General features: G+C 45.4%; 1 protein-coding gene across 13 annotated transcripts in view; it reads left to right on the top strand.

Moving 5' to 3' along the window:
* Positions 1–22,401, top strand: part of SEC31A (SEC31 homolog A, COPII component) — a 40,996-nt gene that overhangs the window by 7,857 nt on the left and 10,738 nt on the right. For 5 of the 13 annotated variants that reach the window (XM_014259036.2, XM_014259035.2, XM_014259038.2 and 2 more), the window contains 17 exons: positions 287–429; positions 1,374–1,473; positions 2,690–2,851; positions 3,002–3,154; positions 4,601–4,837; positions 5,407–5,481; positions 7,543–7,593; positions 8,368–8,445; positions 10,611–10,686; positions 11,312–11,490; positions 13,008–13,134; positions 13,277–13,422; positions 15,657–15,830; positions 16,715–16,888; positions 19,475–19,567; positions 20,225–20,354; positions 21,379–21,732. In XM_014259036.2, the coding sequence (XP_014114511.2) occupies positions 287–429; positions 1,374–1,473; positions 2,690–2,851; positions 3,002–3,154; positions 4,601–4,837; positions 5,407–5,481; positions 7,543–7,593; positions 8,368–8,445; positions 10,611–10,686; positions 11,312–11,490; positions 13,008–13,134; positions 13,277–13,422; positions 15,657–15,830; positions 16,715–16,888; positions 19,475–19,567; positions 20,225–20,354; positions 21,379–21,732 (2,452 nt within the window). The remainder of the gene's footprint in view (positions 1–286; positions 430–1,373; positions 1,474–2,689; positions 2,852–3,001; positions 3,155–4,600; positions 4,838–5,406; positions 5,482–7,542; positions 7,594–8,367; positions 8,446–10,610; positions 10,687–11,311; positions 11,491–13,007; positions 13,135–13,276; positions 13,423–15,656; positions 15,831–16,714; positions 16,889–19,474; positions 19,568–20,224; positions 20,355–21,378; positions 21,733–22,401) is intronic. The other 8 variants (XM_014259041.2, XM_014259039.2, XM_014259037.2 and 5 more) reach the window with 5 other exon arrangements.

Below are 22,401 nucleotides of genomic sequence, written 5' to 3'. Positions count from 1 at the left end.
GGTGAGCTTTAGTGTGTTCTCACACGAAGACATAGGACTGTGGAAAAAGTCAGAGCAGTGTAATCTCTCTGAGGGGACCTTGGGAAATTTCAATGCAAGTCTCCTCATTCACAGGAATAAGAAGAATATCCCAGTCTGAATGCAGTCAGAAATAATGCCTGGAAACACAGCTGCAAATTCCCTTGCAGTGGTGTTTTACCATGCACATAGACATATTTGGTCTAGTTTTCTTTTCCCTTTAGTGCTGCTCAGTTATGTGATGCTTTGGCCCAATGTCACCCCTCAGATGCACTGCTCAGGCTTGGCGTGGCACCCTGAAGTTGCCACCCAGATGGTTTTGGCCTCAGAGGACGACAGGCTGCCTGTTATTCAGATGTGGGACCTAAGATTTGCCTCCTCACCACTTCGTGTTCTAGAGAGTCACACAAGGTACGAGTCTTGCACAGCTCTGCGGTGTTTGCACTGTTGGTGACTGTCCCAGTTTGTGCATCTCCTTTCCTGCTGTTCCCTGTGAAGGAAGGCTCCCTTGCTGGGGGCAATTTCAGCAGCAGGCAGCGCTGTACACTGGCTTGCTGACTAGCCAGCCCTGTGCCATGAAAGACTTGCCTTTTTGGAGCTTGTCACTCTGAAGGAAACAGGCCCCAAATTAAATACATTAACAAACCCACCAGGCTGCTGAAACAGTGAAGCTACTAGTTTGCTTCTAAATTTTTTGAAGAAGAGGAAGCTAGAAGGAAGAAAGAATTATTAGTAGTTGATTTTGGCTGAATAATGTACTAAAGGTACACCCAGGCACATCCTCATGTGTGGATTTGCAGAGTTTCTGTGCCACTCAGTCCCCTAAATGCCTTAATTTGGGGTATAGTGGGTGATTTTGTTAAATTCTTGCCCCTCCAGCATTGTTGGTGAAACTTTCCTTATTGAACAAATCCAATGCTTGATTTAAGAAGGGAGAGTGTGGCTTCTGCCAAAACTGCTGGCAATGAGTTCTGCTGACTTGAATGTCTTGCTAATAAAAAGCTGAAAAACTTCCTAGTCACTGACCTTACCTATGGGTTTGCTATGGGATATTAGTGACGCTGCAGGCAAACAAACCATATTGTTACTAATGCCCAGGTTCTCCCATGTGACTATTGCATTTAATTTTCAGATACAGTGGCTGCATCTTTATACCTTTTCATGCAGAAAATAGAAAAACATCTATTTCAACAAAAGAATGGCTAACAACATTGAAAAATTCCTCCTCCTGTAAGAGGAAGGGGTGGAGAGGGCATTTTGATGTGGGATGCTGAACTGCTAAATAAAATGCTTTAGTTATCACCATTTTGCATTTACATTAAGCGTTATTTTTTTTATTGTGGCTTTTCATGCAGGGGTATATTGGCCATTGCTTGGAGTATGGCAGATCCAGAACTGCTACTTAGCTGTGGGAAGGATGCTAAAATTCTCTGCTCCAACCCTAACACAGGCGAGGTATTGTATGCTTACCACTTTAAAAAACCTGAAAATGTCTGTTCAGAGGTGGCACTTGGAAAGCACGTGTTCCTGTGCTTGCATTCCTAGGAGTGATGCTTCTGTGGGATATTGCTCCCTATCCTATTTGCTCTGTGTGTCTTCTGAACTTGTTCTGGTGGTGCAGGATTCGTTCCTGGTATTGTCAATATCACACATTTGTCCTTGCAGCTTCTCTCTTGCAGAGGAGTGATGTCCCTGTTCATTATAAGAGATGGAAGTGGCTCCATTTAAAACTAAGTATATGCTACTCTTTTGTTTTGGGTCCACTGTGGCTGGATCATTGTTGCAATTGCCTTTTTCCTTCTATAAGAACTTCATCCAGACAGTAGGATGGTTTTTGTAGGTTGTCACAGTAGTGGCAGATCAGTGAGAGCCACTCAAATGTGTTCCCACCCCACCCTTTTGGGCCTGGGCATACCTTTCAAAGAGAATGCAGGTCTGTTTTTTGGACAGTGTGTATCCCTAGACCAGGAGAAAGGCTTCAGACATGCTGGAGGGCTCCTCGTCTCCAGTGGGCAATAATTGTGGAGTGGGAAGTGTTTCTAAAATTCAGATGTTGGCCCAAAAGTATACCATGTTAGATGAGTTATCTGAGCTGGATCCTGTGCTGTTACAAAGTTTTTACATGTGGTTGAATCATGCTGCATGTTTTTATTAAAAATAAGAAACAGTTCCTCAGGAGACAGCATTTTGCTGACAGTTAGAATTTTGTTCGTGGAGTTTCTCCTGGTTTACAGTTAAATGTCTGCTGTAAGGGGGAGGTTGTCTGTTCCAGGGCACAAGAGGCTGTCTGGCCAGGGTTCAGGTTTTACCCTTTCCTGTTTTCCTGTGAAAACAGACTTCCTCCATGTAGTGTGTGGCGGTACCTAAATCAGCTCTGAATAAGCTAGCGTGAATGCCAACAGCTCACAGCTCTCAGTGGGACAGCATAGGCATACCCCACCGGCATAATTTGTCCTATGTGGATTAAACAGAAGATTTAATGGGAGGAGAAGGGGGTGAAGCAGTGGTGTTTGGAGATCTGGGTTTGCCCTCTGTTAGTGTGTATGGTGATGTGGAGGCTGCTGGGGAGCAGGAAAAGCACACCAGCCTTGGGGAACACGGGAAGATTGTTGCTATCGGGCAGGGTGCTCCGTGAAAGCTCTGATTGTTTGGGCTTGGTTTTGCTCCCCAGGTGCTGTACGAGCTGCCCACAAACACCCAGTGGTGCTTTGACATCCAGTGGTGCCCGAGGAACCCAGCTGTGCTCTCTGCTGCCTCCTTCGATGGGCGCATCAGTGTCTACTCCATCATGGGCGGCAGCACCGATGGCTTGAGGCAGAAGCAAGTTGACCAGGTGTTGAAAATTGTTCAGCTAAGAATAGGGATGGAGGTGGGGGGGGAACAAAATATGGGAAGTCTTCAGTGGCTGTCTGCAGCCCATAAATAAATGTTTAGTTTATTAGAGAAATGTCAATTCTGTTTTTTCCCCCTTGTTTTATCAAAGCTTTCCTCGTCTTTTGGGAACCTCGATCCATTTGGCACGGGCCAGCCCCTGCCTCCCCTGCAGCTTCCCCAGCAGACTGCCCCACAGAGCGTGGTGTTGCCTCTGAAGAAACCACCCAAGTGGATCCGGCGACCCATGGGAGCGTCCTTCTCGGTAAGGAGGAGACAGGGATGGGCGGGGTTGGCCAGGCAGGTAGGGAGACATCTGTGTCTGTCAGTGCTGGCATCTGCTAAACCCCTTAGGAAGGGAGGAGTTCAGTGTGGTGCTCCACCTTAGGAGATCTTCATTTGTCATCATAGTGGGAGATGCTCATGGCTGCTTCCAGACAGGGCATTGGGGACAGCAAAAGCCAAAAATGCTTGGGAAAAAGGAACTTTGCTGGGAGACATTTGTTTGTCTTTTGGTATTAGGGCTTTGCTTTTGTTTCTGTGCAGTAGAGTAAATTAAAAAGTAAATAAAAAAGAGTAAAAAAAATAAATATTAGAGTAAATAAATATACACTGGGGGGAATGGGAGCTGTGAGTGACACCAAATTGAGCATGTATCTTAGATGACATAGCTGCAAGTTCCACTCATGTGAGTCAGTGTGGTGGAGAATACTCAGGTTAGCTTTGGTCAAGGTAGCAGGAGTTGCTGTAGCAACACAAGGCTGGGTTCCTCCATGGCTGGTTGATTTACAGAGGAGCCAGCTGTGGATGGCAAGCTCTGCTTTTTGTAGTCATCTGCTCCTTGGCTCCGTGTTTGGCTTTCTTTCTAAACCCACAGGCCATTTATTTATGAACTTCTGGAGATTTTAGCCTGTCCATTTGAATTTGATTTCTCTGCTGCAATACTTTTCAGCATCATATGTCTGCTTATTCACGATCTGATGCACAAATTAAATGCAGTTTTCTCCTGTCAAAGAGAAGTGATGTTGCCTAGCCACTGACTGATGTGTCATTTTATGATGTTGTTTATTCCCTTATTTGTCCTGGTTTCCTAGGAGCCAGGTGTCAGTCTTTTCCCTGGCTAGGCTTTTGCATTTTTCTAATGCAGGTATTACTGGACTGGCCCTTGTAAATTAATTTTGAACTATAGAATGAAATAATATCATAAACCCCTCCTAATTATTTTCTTGTGTTGATTTTATCTCTTCAAATGTTGTCACAACTTCTTGCCTATCTGCCTATCTCTCAGTAGAGTTTCAGCTGCTAAACAGCCTGGCAAGAGCAGGGCAGACATCATGCTTGAGGATTTACTTAATGATGCATAGGTTTCTTTGGCAATTGCATTGCAATATCATGAGATACACCAGTGATGCTGGGTACTGTATAGACCCACAGCTCTAGCTCTCAGTTTCTGGTCTGTCTTTTGTCTGAGAAAAAAACAGGCACAGGATTGGCTGTGCTTATAAATCTTTTTTAATGTGAACCTTCTTATCCAACAAGCTCGTTATGTGCATAGAAATGGGGGGCAGGGGGAACAAATAAATGAGCAGATTTCAGGAGTGTTCAGTTATTGGACAATAATCATATATATGTTATATAAAATACATTTCCATACATACTTCTCTGCTGTATACTTGTATTTTCACATACTGCATGTGTGCTTCAATTCCAGTTTGGAGGCAAGCTGGTGACGTTTGAGAATTCCAAGTCTCCGCAGCAGCCAGGCATGGAGCAGCAGCAGCAGCATCCCCACGTCTACGTGAGCCAGGTTGTCACGGAGAAGGAGTTCCTGGCCCGCTCAAACCAGCTGCAGGAGGCTGTGCAATCCGAGGGTTTTGTCAGCTACTGCCAGAAGAAAATTGACATGGCCCTGGCTGACTTTGAGAGGAATGTGTGGGCCTTCTTAAAGGTAACAGGGTGACAGCCCTTCACGAGTTCCCCACAGACTGGGAAAGCCAGGGCGTGGTTCCTTCTGCACATTTAGCTGAAGAGGTGCTGGGAACCAAAAGCTGCAGGCTGTGGGAATAGTGCCCCTAAGTCATATCACTGGAGGGGGGGCCTATCAGAAGAGAGGGAGGATCCTCAGGACCAGGGGTGTTTGTGGGGTTTGTGAGGAGTCATGGCAAAGCAAAGGTGTGGGTGAGGGTATCCCATGGTTTTGATATTCTCCATCAGCACATATTTGTACAGGGAGCTGGTGAGAAGGATTAAAGCTTTGGGATAGCTTTTGATGGGCTTTTCACTGCTCACTCTAACCATTTAGAGGTTTCCAAGTGAAGCAGATAAACAGATTGTTCACCTACAGTAACCAGATGGAAGCCTTGCCCACCTCATCAAGTGCCCAAGTCACTGGAGATTTTTGCACTTCTCTTTATTACATTCAGTCTACTCAGCCACTAAATCTCACTGGGTCATTCATGCCAGTGAGGGAGAAAATGAAAAACTGTGAATTGCAATGCAGTCTTTAACTTTTTAAAGGTAAACTTCGAGGAAGATTCACGTGTTAAATACCTCGAGCTCTTAGGATACAGGAAGGATGATCTGAGGAAGAAGGTAAATGTGTGATATGTGAGATAACAACTTCTGAGTCATTTCAGAATTCTTACAGAAAATAGTTTGCTCTGTTGTTTTTTTTCATTAGTTTTGTCTTCTTGTAATATGGATGTTCAGTGGAGGTGTCAGAGCAGGCAACAGACTTCAGAGCTGTGTCTGCATCTGACTGTCCATTGTTGGTGTGAAATTCTCACTCATCAAGAAGCTTTGATATTTATTGATTCAGGCTCTTTGTGTTAACTTTGCTATGTGACATCCTTCTACTCAAGCATTGTGGAATGGGGTCTGCTTTTAGCCTTTCTGGTTGAAGAGCATGTAAGCAGTTTTCATGAACTAGGAAAACCTGGGATAGTCTTTTTTGTTTGTGGGAGACATCATTCACTTTTGAAGGAAAAAGGAAAAAAAAAGCCCAAAGGTCAAATGTGGTTACATTTGGAAAAGCAAAATTTGGATTACCAGGCAGAAATTTGCAGATCATTGTAGACCTTTCTTCCCAGTTGGAAGATTTTTACTCAGTGTTACAGGGAGTTACCTGCTGTGCCTTTTGGCTCTGTTGTTTTCAGTTGTCTACCCAGGAATTACCTAATATTTCTTCAGTTCTGTTTCAGTGGATTTTAACATTTGACTCATTTCCATTATATCAGACTAATGTTTTATTTTGAAAGATTGGCTCCACTAAAGTGTCATTGTGCTCACAAATTAAATGTCCTTCAGGGCAAAATTAATATGACTATGGAAAAAAAAAAAACCCCATGGTTCTGATAACAGTTTGTCCTCAGCTTCTAAATATTTGTGCAAAGGCAAGCACAGCAAGGGTAATTCTGTTTTTGAAAAGAGCTCTCAATTAGAAAAATCCAGATGAAATTTAGTAGTGGTTCTGCAGAGTGGCCTCGTGAGATTAAAGCCCCACTGCTTGCTTATGCTCTGGGTTTGATATGCCCTGTACATGGGGAGAAGCTGGGAGAATGGGCACAGCTGAACTGGGTGGCCTGGAATGCTTTACTTATCCCATTATTTCAGTGTTTGGGAAACAGATGAGAGGAGCTATAAGGTCCTGTTTTTATGTAGCTGTTTTCTGAAACATTTCACGTTGAAGTTGAGCTCATGTTTTTTTCAGTGTCAAGAAAAGCAGCACAGTACAGCTCATCTGAAAGTTTGTGATACCCAGATGGAAAGCTCACTAAATCACAACTTGGTTTTCCTATTATTGATAGCATTAGGAAAGTAAAAACAGGGATCACAGATTTCAGCTTCTTGTAATAAGCTGTTAAGAACATGGGAAAGGGTGGGTTATAGTTTTAAAACCCGTGATTCTCATGCAAGCCAAGTCCTGGATTTCTCATTTTTACTGTAAACCAGTGATTAAAAAAGAAAGAGAAAACGGTCTCCAGCAATTTCAACTCAGCTCTTTACACAAACCAGCCTACAAGGGTAAAATAAAGCCTACAATATGAAAACCAGTAGATAATTTTTAGAGCAACGTGAAAACCAGGCTCCCTGATGATGAAATAATGTAGAAACTCTATACATAAAATTGCTGGTTTTGAGAGCCCTAATTGAATCTGGAGTCATGATTTGCTTTGCAAAGCAGTAGAAGCTGGGCATTTTAACTTCTTTTTTTTTTTTTTTTTTTTTTTTTAACCTTGGAAAATCCTACAGCCAAGTGCCTGACGTGCTTGAACCCACACCTTCCTGACAGGCTCTCTGTTCCACAAGGATTGTCACTGCTTTATTTTCCCAGACCAGAGCAGACAGAAGGTTTTGTCCTTCATGTTCTGATACTGCTTTTACTTCTGTGGTTTCCAGCAGCTCTAGTTGAGTTAACAATTAAAAGTTTAAAGGCATAGAACAGCTGTTGTTTTCATCAGAGCTTGGGGTGCAGGGATCTTAGCAGTAAATGCATCACCAGGCTGGAAAAGAAAATGGCTTTAGTTTTATGTTAAAATGTTTAATTTCATGCTAACTGTTGTGTAAGCAACATAGTAGCTACATGTGCCAGTTTTGCACTCTGAGATTTTGGTGCCTCTTTAAAAGGGTACTTATTTAAATCTTGTTTTCTAGATTACGTCTGCTCTGAATAAAGAAGGTCTTGCAGATGGTGTCTTGGGAGAGGTAAGCAAACACATGTATGTAACTCTGTGGTTAGTTTTATAATGCCATGGTAATTTGTAAAGGAAGAATCATTTTTCTTTAACTTAATAGCTGTGACAAAGTCACAAATAATCCAACATGTAGCAGGTTCCTACATTTAGCAGGATGAAGGTATTATTTTAAAAAAAAATCAATTCTTTTCCATTCAGATGTTCCCCTCCTTTTCCAATGAAGGGCTCCCAGTCACAGGTTTTAATATGGGGTCTCATTGGTGTCCCTCCACCTTTCCTTGCTGCCCACTGTGGCACTTTGTGCTGCCTGTGAGGTGGGGCAGAGCCTTGCTGCCTGGCACCTGATTTCAAGAGCAGCACCTTCATCAGGCTTTAAAGACAGCAGGACTGAGAGTGTGGTCCTGTAACTTTTCCTGCAAGAGTGGTAACTACAGTTCAGGCATTGCCCACTGTAATTGCAGTGGCCTGTCTACAGCAGCACTGCAGTGCTTTTGTGCTACAGGCAGTTCAGAGTCATCTGTAGCTGCCTCATGGGGAAGAAAGGTCTTGTTGCATGTTTTGAGCCAGCTAGGATGAAAACAGCACAAGGTACTGTGTCATGGCAGAGAGCAAGGAAACGGGGCCTCTACCCTGTTGGTGATGCTCAAGCATACATTGCCAACGCATTTCTGTGATTTTCAGTCTGGTTCTAACTATTGGTTGCTGGAAAGGTGACTGTACTCTGCAATGCCAAGTATTTCTGCCTCTTGCTGGTAGTTTTTATGGCATCTTCTTTCTGCTGAAGGCTCCTGCAGAACCTGATGGATCTGTGCCAAACGAGGGGGATGAAGGCCAGACTACAGAGGAACAGTTCTTGGGAGAGGTATCTGTTGCCCTCTAGGCTAACCTTGTTGACCTCCTCTGTATTTCCTTTGTTCCTTTTAACAGCGTTTCATTCCGTTGTCTTTTCCTGCTGCTTAGTATATACAGAAATACAAAAAATTATTTATAATGGTAAAACTGGAGTCTTGTTGAGGTTTTTTTTCATCTTCTTCAGGCAGTGTGTTCAGGTTTATTACAGGCAGTTTGTGCTTAATCATGTCAGCATTTGGGATCCTATACCATTTGAGCAGCGTTGTTTTTCAGCCCTGTGTTTTTCATATGTGGACAGGTCTCTAATTAGCACTAAGGACCCAACCTCTGCCTTGTGAGGTGTCACTGGCACTGAAAATAGTGTACTGCTGTGTGAACAGGCCAACTTCATTCTTCCCCTTTCCCTCAGTCTCCCTTTTGGATGAGAATTTGGGCTGGTAGCTGTGCTTCCTGTGCTTGGTGCCTGTCTGCAGCTGTCTGTGGAGATGGGGACAGTGGTTTAAGGCTCATGCATGTTGGGGTGGTGCACTAAAGACACTAAAATCAGAGTGTTCTCCTTGGGTTAGGTCTTTGATTTCTTGTTAATTCTTTAGGCCCTGTAGTGGCAGACATGTCTGACAGTGTAAGGGTTTTGCTGTACGCAGTCATGAAGGTATTGGATGTCTCATAATGAATGTCTCTTCTAGGAGAGAATTCACAGCCAAACATGACCTTAGCCTACCTAAGTATTTGTGGGCCTGGCCTGAAGCCACTGGTGATGCATCAGGGTGTGCTGTCACATATATAAAGTAACTAGATGGGCACATTATTCCTGTGCTAGTCACAACACGCTCTCAGCCGATACCACATGCACATCCCGTGTTCTCTGACAACAAAATAATTTCCCAGACACTGTGTCCTTTTCACAAGCCAAACATAAAGCTTGTTTCAGACTTGCTTCCCTGTCCAAATGGATGGCTTTGGTCTACTGTGTCCTTCAGTTTAGCTGAACAAGCAGGGTGTTCCTGAACTCCCTCCACATACTGGAGCAATGGCTTGTGACAGAGGAGGTGGTTTGTGGGTCAGGTTTTGCACTCTGCTTAGCCTGTGCTGTGAAAATTGATGGTGAAGAGAAACTTCCCTTTAGATACCATTTTTTATTATTGAAATGTTTTGTTTGAAATCCCCACATCCAGGTACTTGCACAAAGTGGTCTCTGTCTTAATTCTGGGGGATTTTTATAAAGAAAGCAGCCTCTGTCTGCTGAGCACTCCTGTACAGAGTGCTGCATTGTAGTTCTCCGTTGAAAATTAAGCTTGTGTTTATGTGTAATTCACTTAATTAAACTGGGGTGTATGTCTAGTGCAGAGGGTTTCAAGGATGAGCTAAAATCTGAAGTGGAGTAGAGTGAAACCTAGGTAGCATTAATAATAGACTGTTCTTGGTAGGGGTAAAGCTGAAAGAGAAGGAAAGAAAAGGCTTCAGATTTTCTCATTGTAGCTGTAGCTTTGCTCGGAGGGGTTGTGTGCATATGGGTACAGATGCAAGTCAGTACCCAGGGTGCAGGTGTCTGACTGCTGGTACTTATGAGATAAAGGAAGTTTAATTGGTAAAACAAAGAAAAACAATGAATTAATTCACTGCTTCCCATGAACAGGCAGGTTTTTATCCCTAAGAAAGCTGGGCCACATCACATGTAACAGTGACTTAGGAAGACAAACGCCCCTCTTTCAAAATCATCCTCCTCTTTCTTTTTCCTCCAGTTTTATATTATGCTGAGCATGATGTTATACAGCCTGGAATATCCCTGGGGTCAGTTTGGGGTCAGCTGTTCTGGTTGTGTCTCATCCCAACTTCCCATGCACTCCCCACTTCCTAACTGGAGGTGCAGTAGGAGAAGTAGAAAAGGCCTAGGTGCTGTGCAAGTGCTGCTCAGCAAAAGTGACAACACCTCTATTATCAACACTGTTTCCAGGACAAATCACACCAGCCCCATACTGGCTACCATGAAGAAAAGTAACTTTACCTCTGCCCAAACTGGCGCACAGGGATAACCTTCCCTTCTAAGATCATGGTCTTTGAGGTAGTCTGAAGTTCTAAATTTAACTTGCAGTGCAAGAGGCATATGGTTTTAAAATGTGTGTATTTTAGAAGTGTTTACATAGTCTCAGAAATTATGCTTTTCCTTTCTCTTAGACGCTGAAGGACCATAAAAAAGAAACTGAAGATTTGGGATCTGCAAAGACAACATTTAACATTTCTGTCAGTGGAGGTACCAAAAATCCTTGATATTGATTTCACTGTATGTACTGTTATTTGTAAGTTCTGGTGTTGATACTGGTGTTCCAGGCGAATTCTGCACAGATTGTGAAGGACAGGAATTACTTGCCCCTAACAGCATTCTCGTACAACCTCAAGGCACTTGAAAATACAGCTTTTTAAGGAAGGAAGGAAGTTATACAGTAGTTGTGTACCCCATTGCTGACATGCAGCTGCTCTGAGTGATTTCTGATACAAAAGAAGACACGCTTGGTCAGGCATGAAGTGCTGTTTATACAGAAACTCCCGGGGGATCTTAAGTAACACAGAGCCACTGACCTGTCGAGGTTTGACTTTTTATGGCACTATTCAGGTAGTTGTTTTAGGGGCCATTTAGACTTCTAGGAACTCACTCTGTCACGAGGTAAGTAATGCTTGACAGTGTCCCTGTGGCATGGCTGTGCCCTTGTGTGTTTGAGGCTGGAGGTGAAGGTGAGCACCCTTGTAAGTACTTGGCTGGGAGTGGGCTGGTTTGCTGACAGCTGTGCCAGCATTGTGGTCAGACAGTGTCACCTGCTGCTGCATCTCTCAGTGGCTTTTGTGGCAGCATTTGGAAGTGCACCCCTATCTCGTTGCAGATGTGGATGGGCTGATCACACAGGCTCTGCTGACAGGGAACTTTGAAAGTGCAGTGGATCTGTGCCTGCACGACAACCGCATGGCTGATGCCATCATCCTGGCCATCGCCGGCGGGCAGGAGCTGCTCTCCCGCACACAGGAGAAGTACTTCGCCAAGATGAGGAGCAAAATTACCAGGGTATGTGTTTTCAGGTCAGAAGTAACATACATATGCCTTTGGCAACTCCCTTTTTCACCTTAATTTTTTTCCTGCCATTTTATAGATTTATTTCTGGCAGATGTTAGTAAGTGTTCAAGTCGGTAAGATCTTGGAGCAGGATTTCTGTTACTCTTTTTTAATGTCTTGATAAGGGGAGAAGAGGCACACCACCTGAATGTCAGTACACAAGAGTATTCTTTATCCCATCTCCAGTGTCTCTGAGTTGGATATACACAAATAGATTCTCAACAATAAAGACAAATACCTTAAGCAGGGCACATTTCAGTCTGCTGCTCTGTCACATTTTTCACATGTGACCCGTGCTCAGGGCCAGCAGCATGATGTTGATTTCTGCCCATGATCAGTCTTCACAGATTTTGCTGATGCTTTGTTTTACTGCATGCACAGAAGAGAGAGCAAAGTATGCCCAGGGTAGATTAATCACCCTTTATCTAGGAGACAGCATGTTATGGCCAGCTGGTTATTGTTATTTTCAGCTATTTGCAGTGCTGGAGGTTGCTGATGCTGCTTGTGCAAATCTTTCTTTTTTGTTACCAAGATGGGAAAGTAGTGACAGGAGGTTGAAACACGAGGAGTGGCTTTAAAAGAATAATTGGTTTAGCAAGGGTGGCAGCTTTTAGAGAAATTTTTTCACTGTAGTTCATCCTTTGGGAAAAGGTGTTTTTATGAACAGCTGACCAGTTATCTGTGCCTATGCTGACAGGCAAACACTGACCTTGTAGTTAGGATCTTGCATTTGTTGTTCAGGTGTGTTTTTTTTCTCTTCTGGTCTCAAACTGCACACATACTGCTTGTTCAGCTGTTTCTGAGCTTGAAGTCTTGGCATGAGAAGGGCTTTGTTCACTACAGAGCAGCACAGCGGCCAAGTCTGTCTTTTGTCCAAAGCAAAATAACTGGAGGCAGAGTTTTAGAAGGAAAAAACTGGAATTTCATTCTGAGGGCTGTGCAGAGGCAGCCTGGGTGGGTGGGTGGAGGGTAGGGATACTACAGACAGCTCAGGTTGATGTTGCTGCCAACTTGCTGCTTCCTTTATGCTGCCTTTTCAATAGCCCCTGGCTGGTCAGCTTGAGACCAAAAGCTTAAAGCCGAATGAAACAGTTTAACAAGCAAAATCCATGCCTCTCCCTGGGAATTGTGTAGAAGACTTTATAGCTAAATACTTGGTAGGTTATCTTTGTCTGCAAAAATAGTGCTGAAAACCATTTGCAACAGCTTGTGGAGATTTGTGTATTCTTTTCTTGTACATTTTGTAGCAAGAATAATTTGCCTCTGCCTGTTCTCTCAGCTTGTTTTGTGATTATTTTTTTTTTCTTTTTAAGTAAAATGTGCTCTTGTACTGTAGGTACTGCACTGCAGTTCGATCATGACCCTGGATACAGTGGGGATGGGTACACTGGAACAGATCCAAATTATCCTGTGTATTATACAGAGGAAAGCCTACCAAGATCCTAACTGTGGTCTCTCCCCTGCTCTAGCTTATCACTGCAGTTGTAACAAAGAACTGGAAAGAGATTGTGGAGTCTTGTGACCTGCAGAATTGGAGAGAGGCTTTGGCTGCTGTGCTCACTTATGCCAGGCCAGACGAGTTTACAGCCCTTTGCGGTAAGGACACTTCACAGACTGGATAGTTCCCAAGCAGTATCATGGCTTGTTCCTTGGCCAGTTGCTTCCCCAGCTTCAGCATTGTTCAGGAGGCGGCAAACCCAGAGTGATTTACCAGCATCTTTGTTCTTATTTTATCTAGATCTCCTGGGTAGCAGGCTGGAGAATGAGGGAGACAGCATTCTGCAGACACAAGCTTGCCTCTGTTACATCTGTGCTGGCAATGTGGATAAACTTGTTGCTTGTTGGACCAAAGTTCAGGATGGAAACAGCCCTTTGTCCCTTCAGGTTGGTAATTTAGAAAGATGTTGGAAATAACAGACTGTAGTCATTTGGCTCTTAAATTAGAGTATCTGGTGTAGAGCTTTGCTGTGTGATGTACATCACGATTCAAGCCTTTCCTTTCTGGAAAGATAACACACAAATATGATACTGAAAAATGTGTTGGGAAGTACAGTGGCTCTTGTGCTTGCCTTGTTCTTTGGGTAGTGGTACTAATACACTTCTTGTGTAAAATAATTGTAGTACTTAGGGTTTTGGTAAAGGAAGGGTCTTTCACTGCTTGCATCTTTTGTGGTTAGGAAATACTTGTACTTTTCTACTTTTGGAAGTTCAGGAGAGGAAATCAATAGAATTTGATTTAAATCTGGAGAGACAGTTGTAGGAAGGTTCTCATGAGAACCCTCTTCTCCCTCTTCTCTAGGGGTTTGCATATATAAAGCTTGGTTTCCAGCAGTGAAATACATTGCTTATAGCAGGTATCTTGGAGGAATAGGGTTGATGAGTGGAATGAAGCAGTAATGGAATAATTTATTTTATAATACAATGTTAGTTTCTTCCATCTGTTAAAGACCTTTGAAGAGCCAGTTTTGGAAATTACTTACTTGACGATGCTGTGAGACTCTTGTTTTGTTAATTGAAGGAACTGATGTGTATCTGAGTTTTGCTTCATGTCATTAACTCTCTGAATTATCAAAATAATTTGATTTTGAGGGCTTTATTTACAGATTTACCTTCAGTTTGAATTTGGATTTTGATTGCATGGCTTTGGTCTCTCAGGCGGTAAAATTGGAAAATATTGTTGAAGTCCTAATTAGGCGGCTTGTTTACTATGATAGTGGCAATAGAAGCTGTTGGTTTGGGGTTTTTTTCACTTGCCTTTATGGAAGTGCTGATTTGTAGGGAAAAACAAATGGTTTGAAAACAATCTTTATTAGTTAATGTATGTTTGAAATCTTTTATGTGGTACACTCTTACTAAATCTCTTGTTATATTTCAAAAAGGTCTTTAATTTTGGCAAATGATTATTTGTAGTATCCTTCAGTATAAATACAGTAAGAAAACTGAGCAGAAAATGTTCCTATAATTTAGGGCTATAAGGAAACCCAATCAAGACGAGCTCAGGTGTTGGGGTATATGCAAGGAAGGCAAGATATAGAGTGTTTCTGGTGAATATCAGGAAAACCATTTGATGCGGTTCCTGATTTTCCCCAGCCAGCTCCCAGCACTGAGCCAATAGCGGGCTGTTCCCAGAAAGCAGTGCAGTCTGAGATACATCTGGAGGGCTTAAAGCTCTATGGCACAGGCTGTCAAGGGACAAGGACAAGGGAAAGGTCTTTTGTGTGGTTTCCAAAAGGGGTTTATTCCATGGAAGGGTCCAGGGATGAAAGACAAACTGGGTGTGCAGGAGCTTATGTACCGGGGAGGTCTCGGGGTAGGAGGGTACAATCTTTAACCAATAGGGAAAACACAGGGGAGGATCACAGGGTGGGATTCACAATATACAAACCAATGGGGAGCACAGCGGGAGGGGAACAGATCAAACAAACCAATGGGGCTTCCAATACTAGGGGCTTTCCAAGGCAGGGGGCTGGGATAAAGTGGGATTGACAACTCAGAAAGGGGAGGAACAGAGAACATTCTGTAACAAGGGATAGTTCTTAGGGAAGGCGGACAGCTAGAGGTGGGGATGTACTTAAGCTAAACCGACAAAGCAGGGGGGAAACAGAGCAGACTATTAGGGACAAAAACGCATTGCAACAACCATTTTGTTGTAACAACCAGAAAACGACAGGCAACTCTTCCAAGGGAGTTTTTATATCCTTTTAAGATGGATGAGAGCTGACTTACTAAAACCGTGTGAACGTGCAGCAGCGTGGCACTACTAGTGGTGACAGGTGATGTTGTCTGCTTGCACTGAGGCTGTCACCAGATAATTTTATTAAGCCGTCCACTTGGTGGACATGCTGAGTGCTGATAGGGCCCTGAAATCCTGTTTAATAAGAGCAGTTCTTCTGAGCTCTGCTGGCTCTGCTATTAGAAGCTGCTTGGTGGGTGGTTGCAGTTCCATCCTCTGGAAACAGCTGTGCCTTTGGTGCAGCTGTGGCTGTTGGGGAAACCTGCACTTGGCTGGGGCTCCCCACTGGGTGAGAGGGGTCCTGCCTGGGACAGTCTTTAGCCAGGGCCTACTTCACTTTGTTGTTCTCACTTGTGGGTGAGTTTTTCCGCTCCTGGTCTTTCAGGATTTAATAGAGAAGGTTGTGATCCTGCGCAAAGCCGTGCAGCTCACACAGGCTGTGGACCCGAATGCCATGGGCGCCCTCTTGGCCGAGAAGATGAGCCAGTATGCCAACCTCCTGGCTGCTCAGGGAAGCCTGGCTGCAGCACTGACCTTTCTCCCTGCCAACACCAACCAGGTATGGGGCCTTCAGGCTCTTTGCTCCCTCTCTGCCTGTGAACAGGTGTGCTTCAAGCACAGGTCTCTGCATGGTGCAGTTTGGCATCAGGACTGCCACTTGATGTGCACCTTGGAATGTGAGTCAGGCTGTTCCCTGTGGACTCTGTGTTTAACTCTGAAACAGAGAGCCTGTAGAAATTACAGGCTGCATAGCTCTCTCAGTCCTGCCTGAGAAGCTAGCCTGAGAAATTCATGCGAGGATTCCGAACAATCCTCAAAGACAGGGAACAGCCTTGCAAGTGTTTTCTGTCTCTTGTTTTCTTTGCAGGAGAAAGTCAGGGGGTAGTGTACCCCACTGACCAATGATGGTGATGTAGTGGTTTGCTAACCAATGAGAGTTTCCTTTCTGTACTTTCCACGCATCAGTCTATAAAACAGAGCTGAAATAATAAACTAGGAGACATTCTCCTAACCGACTCCATGAGAGTCTGTGTCGTTCATTCCCAGCCCAGCCGTTCCTAATAGAGCAACAGTTCCCCTCTCCCTGCGCTGGCCTTGCTGAGCTGGCAGACGTGCACAGACTTCTGCTCCCTCTTGTTTCACACCCTTGTGCCTGCAGCCAGTCACTGTCAAAGGGTGTCCCTCCTGCAAGCCAGACATGGCAAATGAAATTACATCAACATTTGGTTGTTCTCTTCTGATTTCCCATCTTCCATCAGCTGATATTTGTAGTCGGGCTGGTTTGGGAATGAGGTAAGGCAGTTCAAATGGCCTCATGCCTCATGCAGAAAAGACTTATTCCAATGAAATAAAGCAGTGAGTGGCCAGTCAGGCTCTTGGTGTGATGCAGTGGATGCCAGGCAGTGCATTTCACCTCCCTTCACTGTCCTTTTCTGATTGCAGCCAAACATCGTGCAGCTACGGGACAGGCTTTGCAGAGCCCAAGGGGAGCTCCCAGTGGGACAGGATGGCCTCAAGGGACAGTATGAGAGAGAGCACGTGCCCAAAGGACGAGCTGGCCCTGTGCCTGGACGGATGCAGGCGCCCCAGGCTCCAGCCCAGCAGTATTACCAGCAGGTAAATGGGCTTTGGCAATAAGGGAGGGACATGGTGCTTGAGTTCTGCAGAGTGATGGATGTAATAATTTTTTCCCTTTCTTTTGGTCTGAGGCTGTGTGACAAACCTCTGCTGAGAGCCTTGTGCTGAAGGTCACTGGTGCTTCCTTTCAGTCAGTACAGATGCCTCCTTTATTCCTCATCTGGAAACATCCCTTAATCACCTTGTCAAGTAGCCTGCTTCTGAAGACTAGGCGTTTCCCTCCTTTGTTTGAAAATGTGCTTCAGTGCCAAGAATAGCTGTGGGAGAGCACTGCAGGAGTTCTCTGTGCTTCCTCTCACAGTCCATGTTGTTGTCCCATCCCTGCAGGCCTTGGGCCTTGCTCATGCTGCTCACCAGCCTCCTCTGGGGCAGATTATTCCCACCCCTAGCTCTGATTTTGGCTGCGGAAATTGCTGAGCAGTGGCAATAGTAAACTGAGGGCACTTTTCTGCAGCTGTGGGTACAGCCTGCTGTGAAAACACCTTCCCAGCCAGATGCAAGGGGGCATGGGCTGGTGGGGAGGCTGAGAGTAAGCTGTGCTATAAGACCTGGTGAGTATGAGACTAATAAGGGAGCTGTGCACGGAGGAAGAGGAGAAATGGGGGAGGAAAATTCCCTGGTTTTACCTCTAAGCTGAGGATGACACTGCACTGTCATGAGAACACACTGGCCATCAGGGTAGTGTGGTGTGTTGGTCAGCCCTGGCTGTGTGTGTGCTTAGAGAGCACTGCCAGGTCTCTAGTCCCCCAGCCCAACACAGCAGCTCATCTGGCCCCCCTTTAAAGGTGCTCTGGGCTGGGCTTTTTTGAGAGCAGAGCTGGGTTGGAGCTGTGAGTGTTCTCCTTATGCAGAGGTTGGCACAAGCAGAGGTGTCTCTTGTCTGTGCTGCCCCAAGCACTGCCTGCCAGAAAAACCAGGGCAGGAAGAAAGAAGGGATGAAAGGTTGGGGGGGAGGGGGGGGTGGAGTTGGGCATTCTCGATGTCAGCAGTAGTGTGTGCCTTTGCCTTCTCTCCAAGGTGTTAGCAAGGTAGATTTCAGAAGGGACAAAGCCTTCACAGAGGATTTACCTTGCTAACTCCATTGCATATGATTTTAAATGCATCATCATTAATAATCAAGTCTACTCTGCTGTCTTTGGCCTTCTTCCTTGTAACCAATGAGTTGCCCTGAGAAGCAAAGCTGTGTATTTCCTCTTTGGCTCTGGAGAATATCAGCTCTCCTCTAGATGTTGAGATATGAGGAAGGCTTTTTTAAACCAGAGTTCTCTCTTCCACTGTTTCCAGAATGCCTCGAGTAATTATTTCAGCAAGCCCTGCTTGTTAATTAAAGGCTGGGTGTATCACAGCCCCACGAGTTCACTGGGAGTTAAAACACCCTATATTGCTGGCTTTTCAGGGAGTTCATCCTCAGCAGGAAGGGCTTGAAGGGGACAGGTGTCAGTCAGAAAGGTTCCAGCTGATGAACCAGAATGGAGAGAAATGACACGTTTGAGTCTTAGGGTACTTGCTTTGTTTGACTTCCTTTTAAGAAAGAGTGTATGTAGGACTTGTTCAAGCTTGAGGCAGCCTTTGTTTAACTGCTGTCCCAAATAGGAACATGTTCTTAACACTTGGATTCCTTTCAGCACAGTTTTGTTGAACCCTCCTTTTCATCTGAATAAACCAGGCGTGAAAGAGGATGAAAAAGTCTTTTAGATACTCAGGTGATGAGTTATGCAGGCATTAGCAGTGGCTGTTGTGCAGCTGACTGCACCATTTGCTTAGCACTGTGTGGGGTTAGAGACACATGGACTGAAGCCAGCTGAGCCAGCCAGGGCTGCAGGGTCACAGCTTTCCCTCTGCTTATATCCTTGAACCCCAGCCACATGTCCTGCTGTTGGGCAGCATGCCCACTTCTTGCTCAGGAATGTTACAGGCACAGGAAGTTTGTGATTTCTGTCCCATCAGAAAGGTAGGAGTGGTTGTATGGAATTGAAACTGTTTGGAGTGGCAAAGAAGGAAGACGGAGGAAAGGAGCTATGGGAGACTGGCTGGGAAGCAGTTACCATTAAGATGTGTATTTGTGCATGTGCAGGAGCTGAATATCAGTTTTTAACCTTTTTAAATTATATTTTAACCTTTTAAAATTAATCTGAAGCTCAATTTAAACAGCTCCTTTTGTGTGAGGCATATGTTTGAATTTAAGATGGAACCTGGGGCTTGCAGCTGTGGTTAGTGATGCTCGCAGTCATGGACCAGTTGTGGGGGGACTTCTGCAGTAGGAAAATGTGTTGAAAGACAAACCTGGCTGACTGGCACACATAACACTGCTCTTGCTCCACAGCCTGCTGCAGCTGCAACTCCACTGTGCTTCTTCCTCACTCTGCAATTCACTTTGGCTCCAGTGCACAGTGATTTTTGTCTGTCTTGAATGCAGTTCCCTTCTTCTTCTGAGATTTTATGTCTGTTACAAGTGCCAGCATGCAAACCTTCTTGTGTTCACTTGTTTGCATCTTGTTTTGTGAAACCCTTTAGACTTTTTTATTGTTTTGTTTTCCATGATTGGTATTTCTTTGTTCAATTCAGGTTAGAATTGCCCCTACTGTCACTACCTGGAGTAACAAAACTCCTACTGCCCTTCCCAGCCATCCTCCTGCAGGCTGTCCCTCTGACACACAGGTATAACCTTCATTATTCCTCTCTGAGCCTCTGCTCCACCCCAGTATGTCCCCTGGTGTAGTCTGTGTTCTTGGTACAGTCTGGTACAGATAGATGGAAGGAGCAGCCTCCCATGTGTGCTCTGGTTTTACTCCTCTGCATCTTCTTACTTTTTTTTCACCAATGCCCAGATGACTTGCTGGGCTGGAAAGTCTTGAGTGGGAGCTCAGTGTGACCTGAGTCTCCCCAGCCCTTGCCCCACATTGGAATATTTGAAGAATGATTTTTCCTTTCCCCCTTTTCTATGGAGATTAGAAGCTTCAGAGTTACCATTTAAATTCAGTTGAAAGATGGCAGGGTGCTCTCAGGCAGCCTGAACACCAGGCAGCCCTGGCAGGGAGCTCTTCCTTGTGCAGGCAGGTGTGTGCTGTTCTGCTTGCTGCTGAAGTCACTGCACATCCAGCTGTGCTTTTGGTGCTGTGCTGGGCACCCTAAGGCACTGGGGTGGTTGGAGGCATTTGCCCCTGTGCTGGTGATTCCCCTCTTCCAGGGAATGTGGTTTCAGGCCTTGAAACTTGAACTCATCATTTTGCTGCAGTTCTTCTTCAGCACTGCATTACCGTGATCCATTAAATACTGTCTCTCCCAACCATTTTTCCTGTAATCTTTTTTTGACAGGGAGACAACCCACCTCCTCCAGGGTTTATTATGCCAGGTGCTGTTGGCCCCAGCATGCCACCACAGCAAGCCACATCTTCCAACTACAGCATGTACTCGCAAGCAGGAACGCGGCCAGCATACCCACAGAGTGAGTAACAGCAGCTTCCCCCTCTCCCTCCCACCCAGGTGGGCCAGCATTAACTCAGGGATAACCAGTCCCCTCCTTGTGGTTGAGAGCATCCAGACCAAGCCAGTTCCACAGTTCTTGCAGGGTGGACAGAAAGGTGAGGTGACATCTGAGCGTTGTCATTTCTCGGTGGGGTCCAGGCATCAGAAACCCTCTTGTCAAACATTTCCTCCTCTGCTGAGGTGTCTACCCACAGCTCTCAGACTCACTCCTCAGCTGGCCTTGCCCAAGGGTGTGCTAGGGTCAGAAACTCCGAAGTCTGAGTCTTGGGAAAGCAGCACAGGCCTGGTAAGGAGAGACACAGCTCATCTATGTGCAGTTGGGCCATCCATTTCTCATTGCAGCTCCATGGAAATAGGAGAGGGGATGAGGAAATGAGGGCAGTAGTAGAGGTGAGTGAAGAAGGGGGCAGAGCCCTGTCTCACTCAAAGCAGAGACTGAAAGCAGTACTTTCAGTACTGCATGAGGGAGGAAAAATGGCCACAGATGGGCAGATGCAGTGAAATTGGACTGCAGGGCCCACAGTGAAAGAAAGGCTGTGAGCTTAGATTCCCTTCCAGAGTCTGTATTCATTTCCTTGGCCTAAGTTTTTCCTTTGTGAAAACCTGGGACAGGACTTTCCTTTCTCTGAGAGTCCCTGTGAGGATTGCAGTGGTCCAGAAGAGAGCAGTGTCCATGTGTCCCAGCCCCACCCCAAGCAGCGTGGTGGCTCTGGGCTGGAGGGTGTGTGTGGGAGACCAGCAGTCCTTTGAGCCAAGGTCATCCTCTGTATGCCTTCCTGCTCCCAGTGATAGGCTGGGGATTTGAGCAGCCCTACAAGTGCAGGCAGAGTTGTGGGAGCCAGGATTTGGCTGGGCGGGTAAGTGGTTTCAGTGGGTAGGGGCATGAAGAGAGGAGAGTCAAGTGAAGAAGGAAGCAGAGGGAGATGAAACCTGCTGCTCTGTTGTGATCTCACTGACTGACTGTTTTTTCTCCCTGTTTGTAGCGTATCAGGCCACACAGCAGTACTCCTCTGGAACAGGGGGACCAGCTCTCTATCAGCCTCAGCAGCCTATTGCTGCCCCTGCTTCAGCCTCTTACCCCAGCCCTGCCCCTAACACCGCCCCTTCCTACCTGCCCTCTGCCCCTGCCCACTCCATGCCCTCCCCGCTGTACCCTGGGCAGCCTCAACCCTCCCCAACCAGCCTGAATCCTGTCTCTTCCTTCCCTGTTCCTCCTTCTGGCACCTTCCAGCATGGCAGGCCAGGACCTCCAGCAACTTCTGTGGCTTATGCATTACCTACTGGACCAACAGGTACTCTGCCTGCAACCAGTGACCTTCCTGCATCCCAGAGAACAGGTCTGCGCTTGGACAGGGGGGCAGGCAGGGAGGAGGAGGGAGGGGTTTGGTCTTCACCCACTCTGTTAAATATGCACTTTTTTCCTTGTGAATGCACTGTAAAAAGTTTGCTTTTGCGTAGAGATCAGTTCAAAGCATTTCTAAACCACATCATCACCCCTGTGCATCTGTGATAGGGCTGTGTTGGTGCACTGTGGATGCTAAATGCAAAAATTAAGCAGGGAACACAGTCTGTGTGAAACTAAGTCACACAAGCTTCTCACTCTGGCCTGAGAAAGCATAATGAAAAATCCAAGCAGTCCTTGGTAAAGGACAGCAATCTTTGCATTTGTTGTTTAGAATCCTTGTTGTTTACTTGTAAGAAACAGCCAAGGGGTGGTGTTCCACTTAACCAGTGATGGTGATGTGTTGCTTTGATGACCACTGAGAGTTTTACCTCTCAGACCTTCTCCAACCTGTCTATAAATGAAGATCAAGAATAATAAACTTTTCTCTCTTGAGCAGTGCAGCTAAGAGAGTCATGTCATGCTTCTCACCGTTCCTAATATAGTGTGACAGTGCACTAAGCAGCATGAACAGTCACCTTTCTCTGGTGAGCCAGGCCTTGCCACAGTCACAGAGCTTTTGTCTTGCCCAAGACAGGATGCTACAACAGGCTTGTTACGAGGC

The sequence above is a fragment of the Pseudopodoces humilis genome, chromosome 6 (assembly GCF_049639895.1).
Source record: "Pseudopodoces humilis isolate 2021_Gansu_Grassland_sample_001 chromosome 6, ASM4963989v1, whole genome shotgun sequence".
Taxonomy (NCBI): domain Eukaryota; kingdom Metazoa; phylum Chordata; class Aves; order Passeriformes; family Paridae; genus Pseudopodoces; species Pseudopodoces humilis.
Note: the sequence above shows the minus strand (reverse complement) of the source record. Positions and strands in the feature narration are given on the sequence as shown.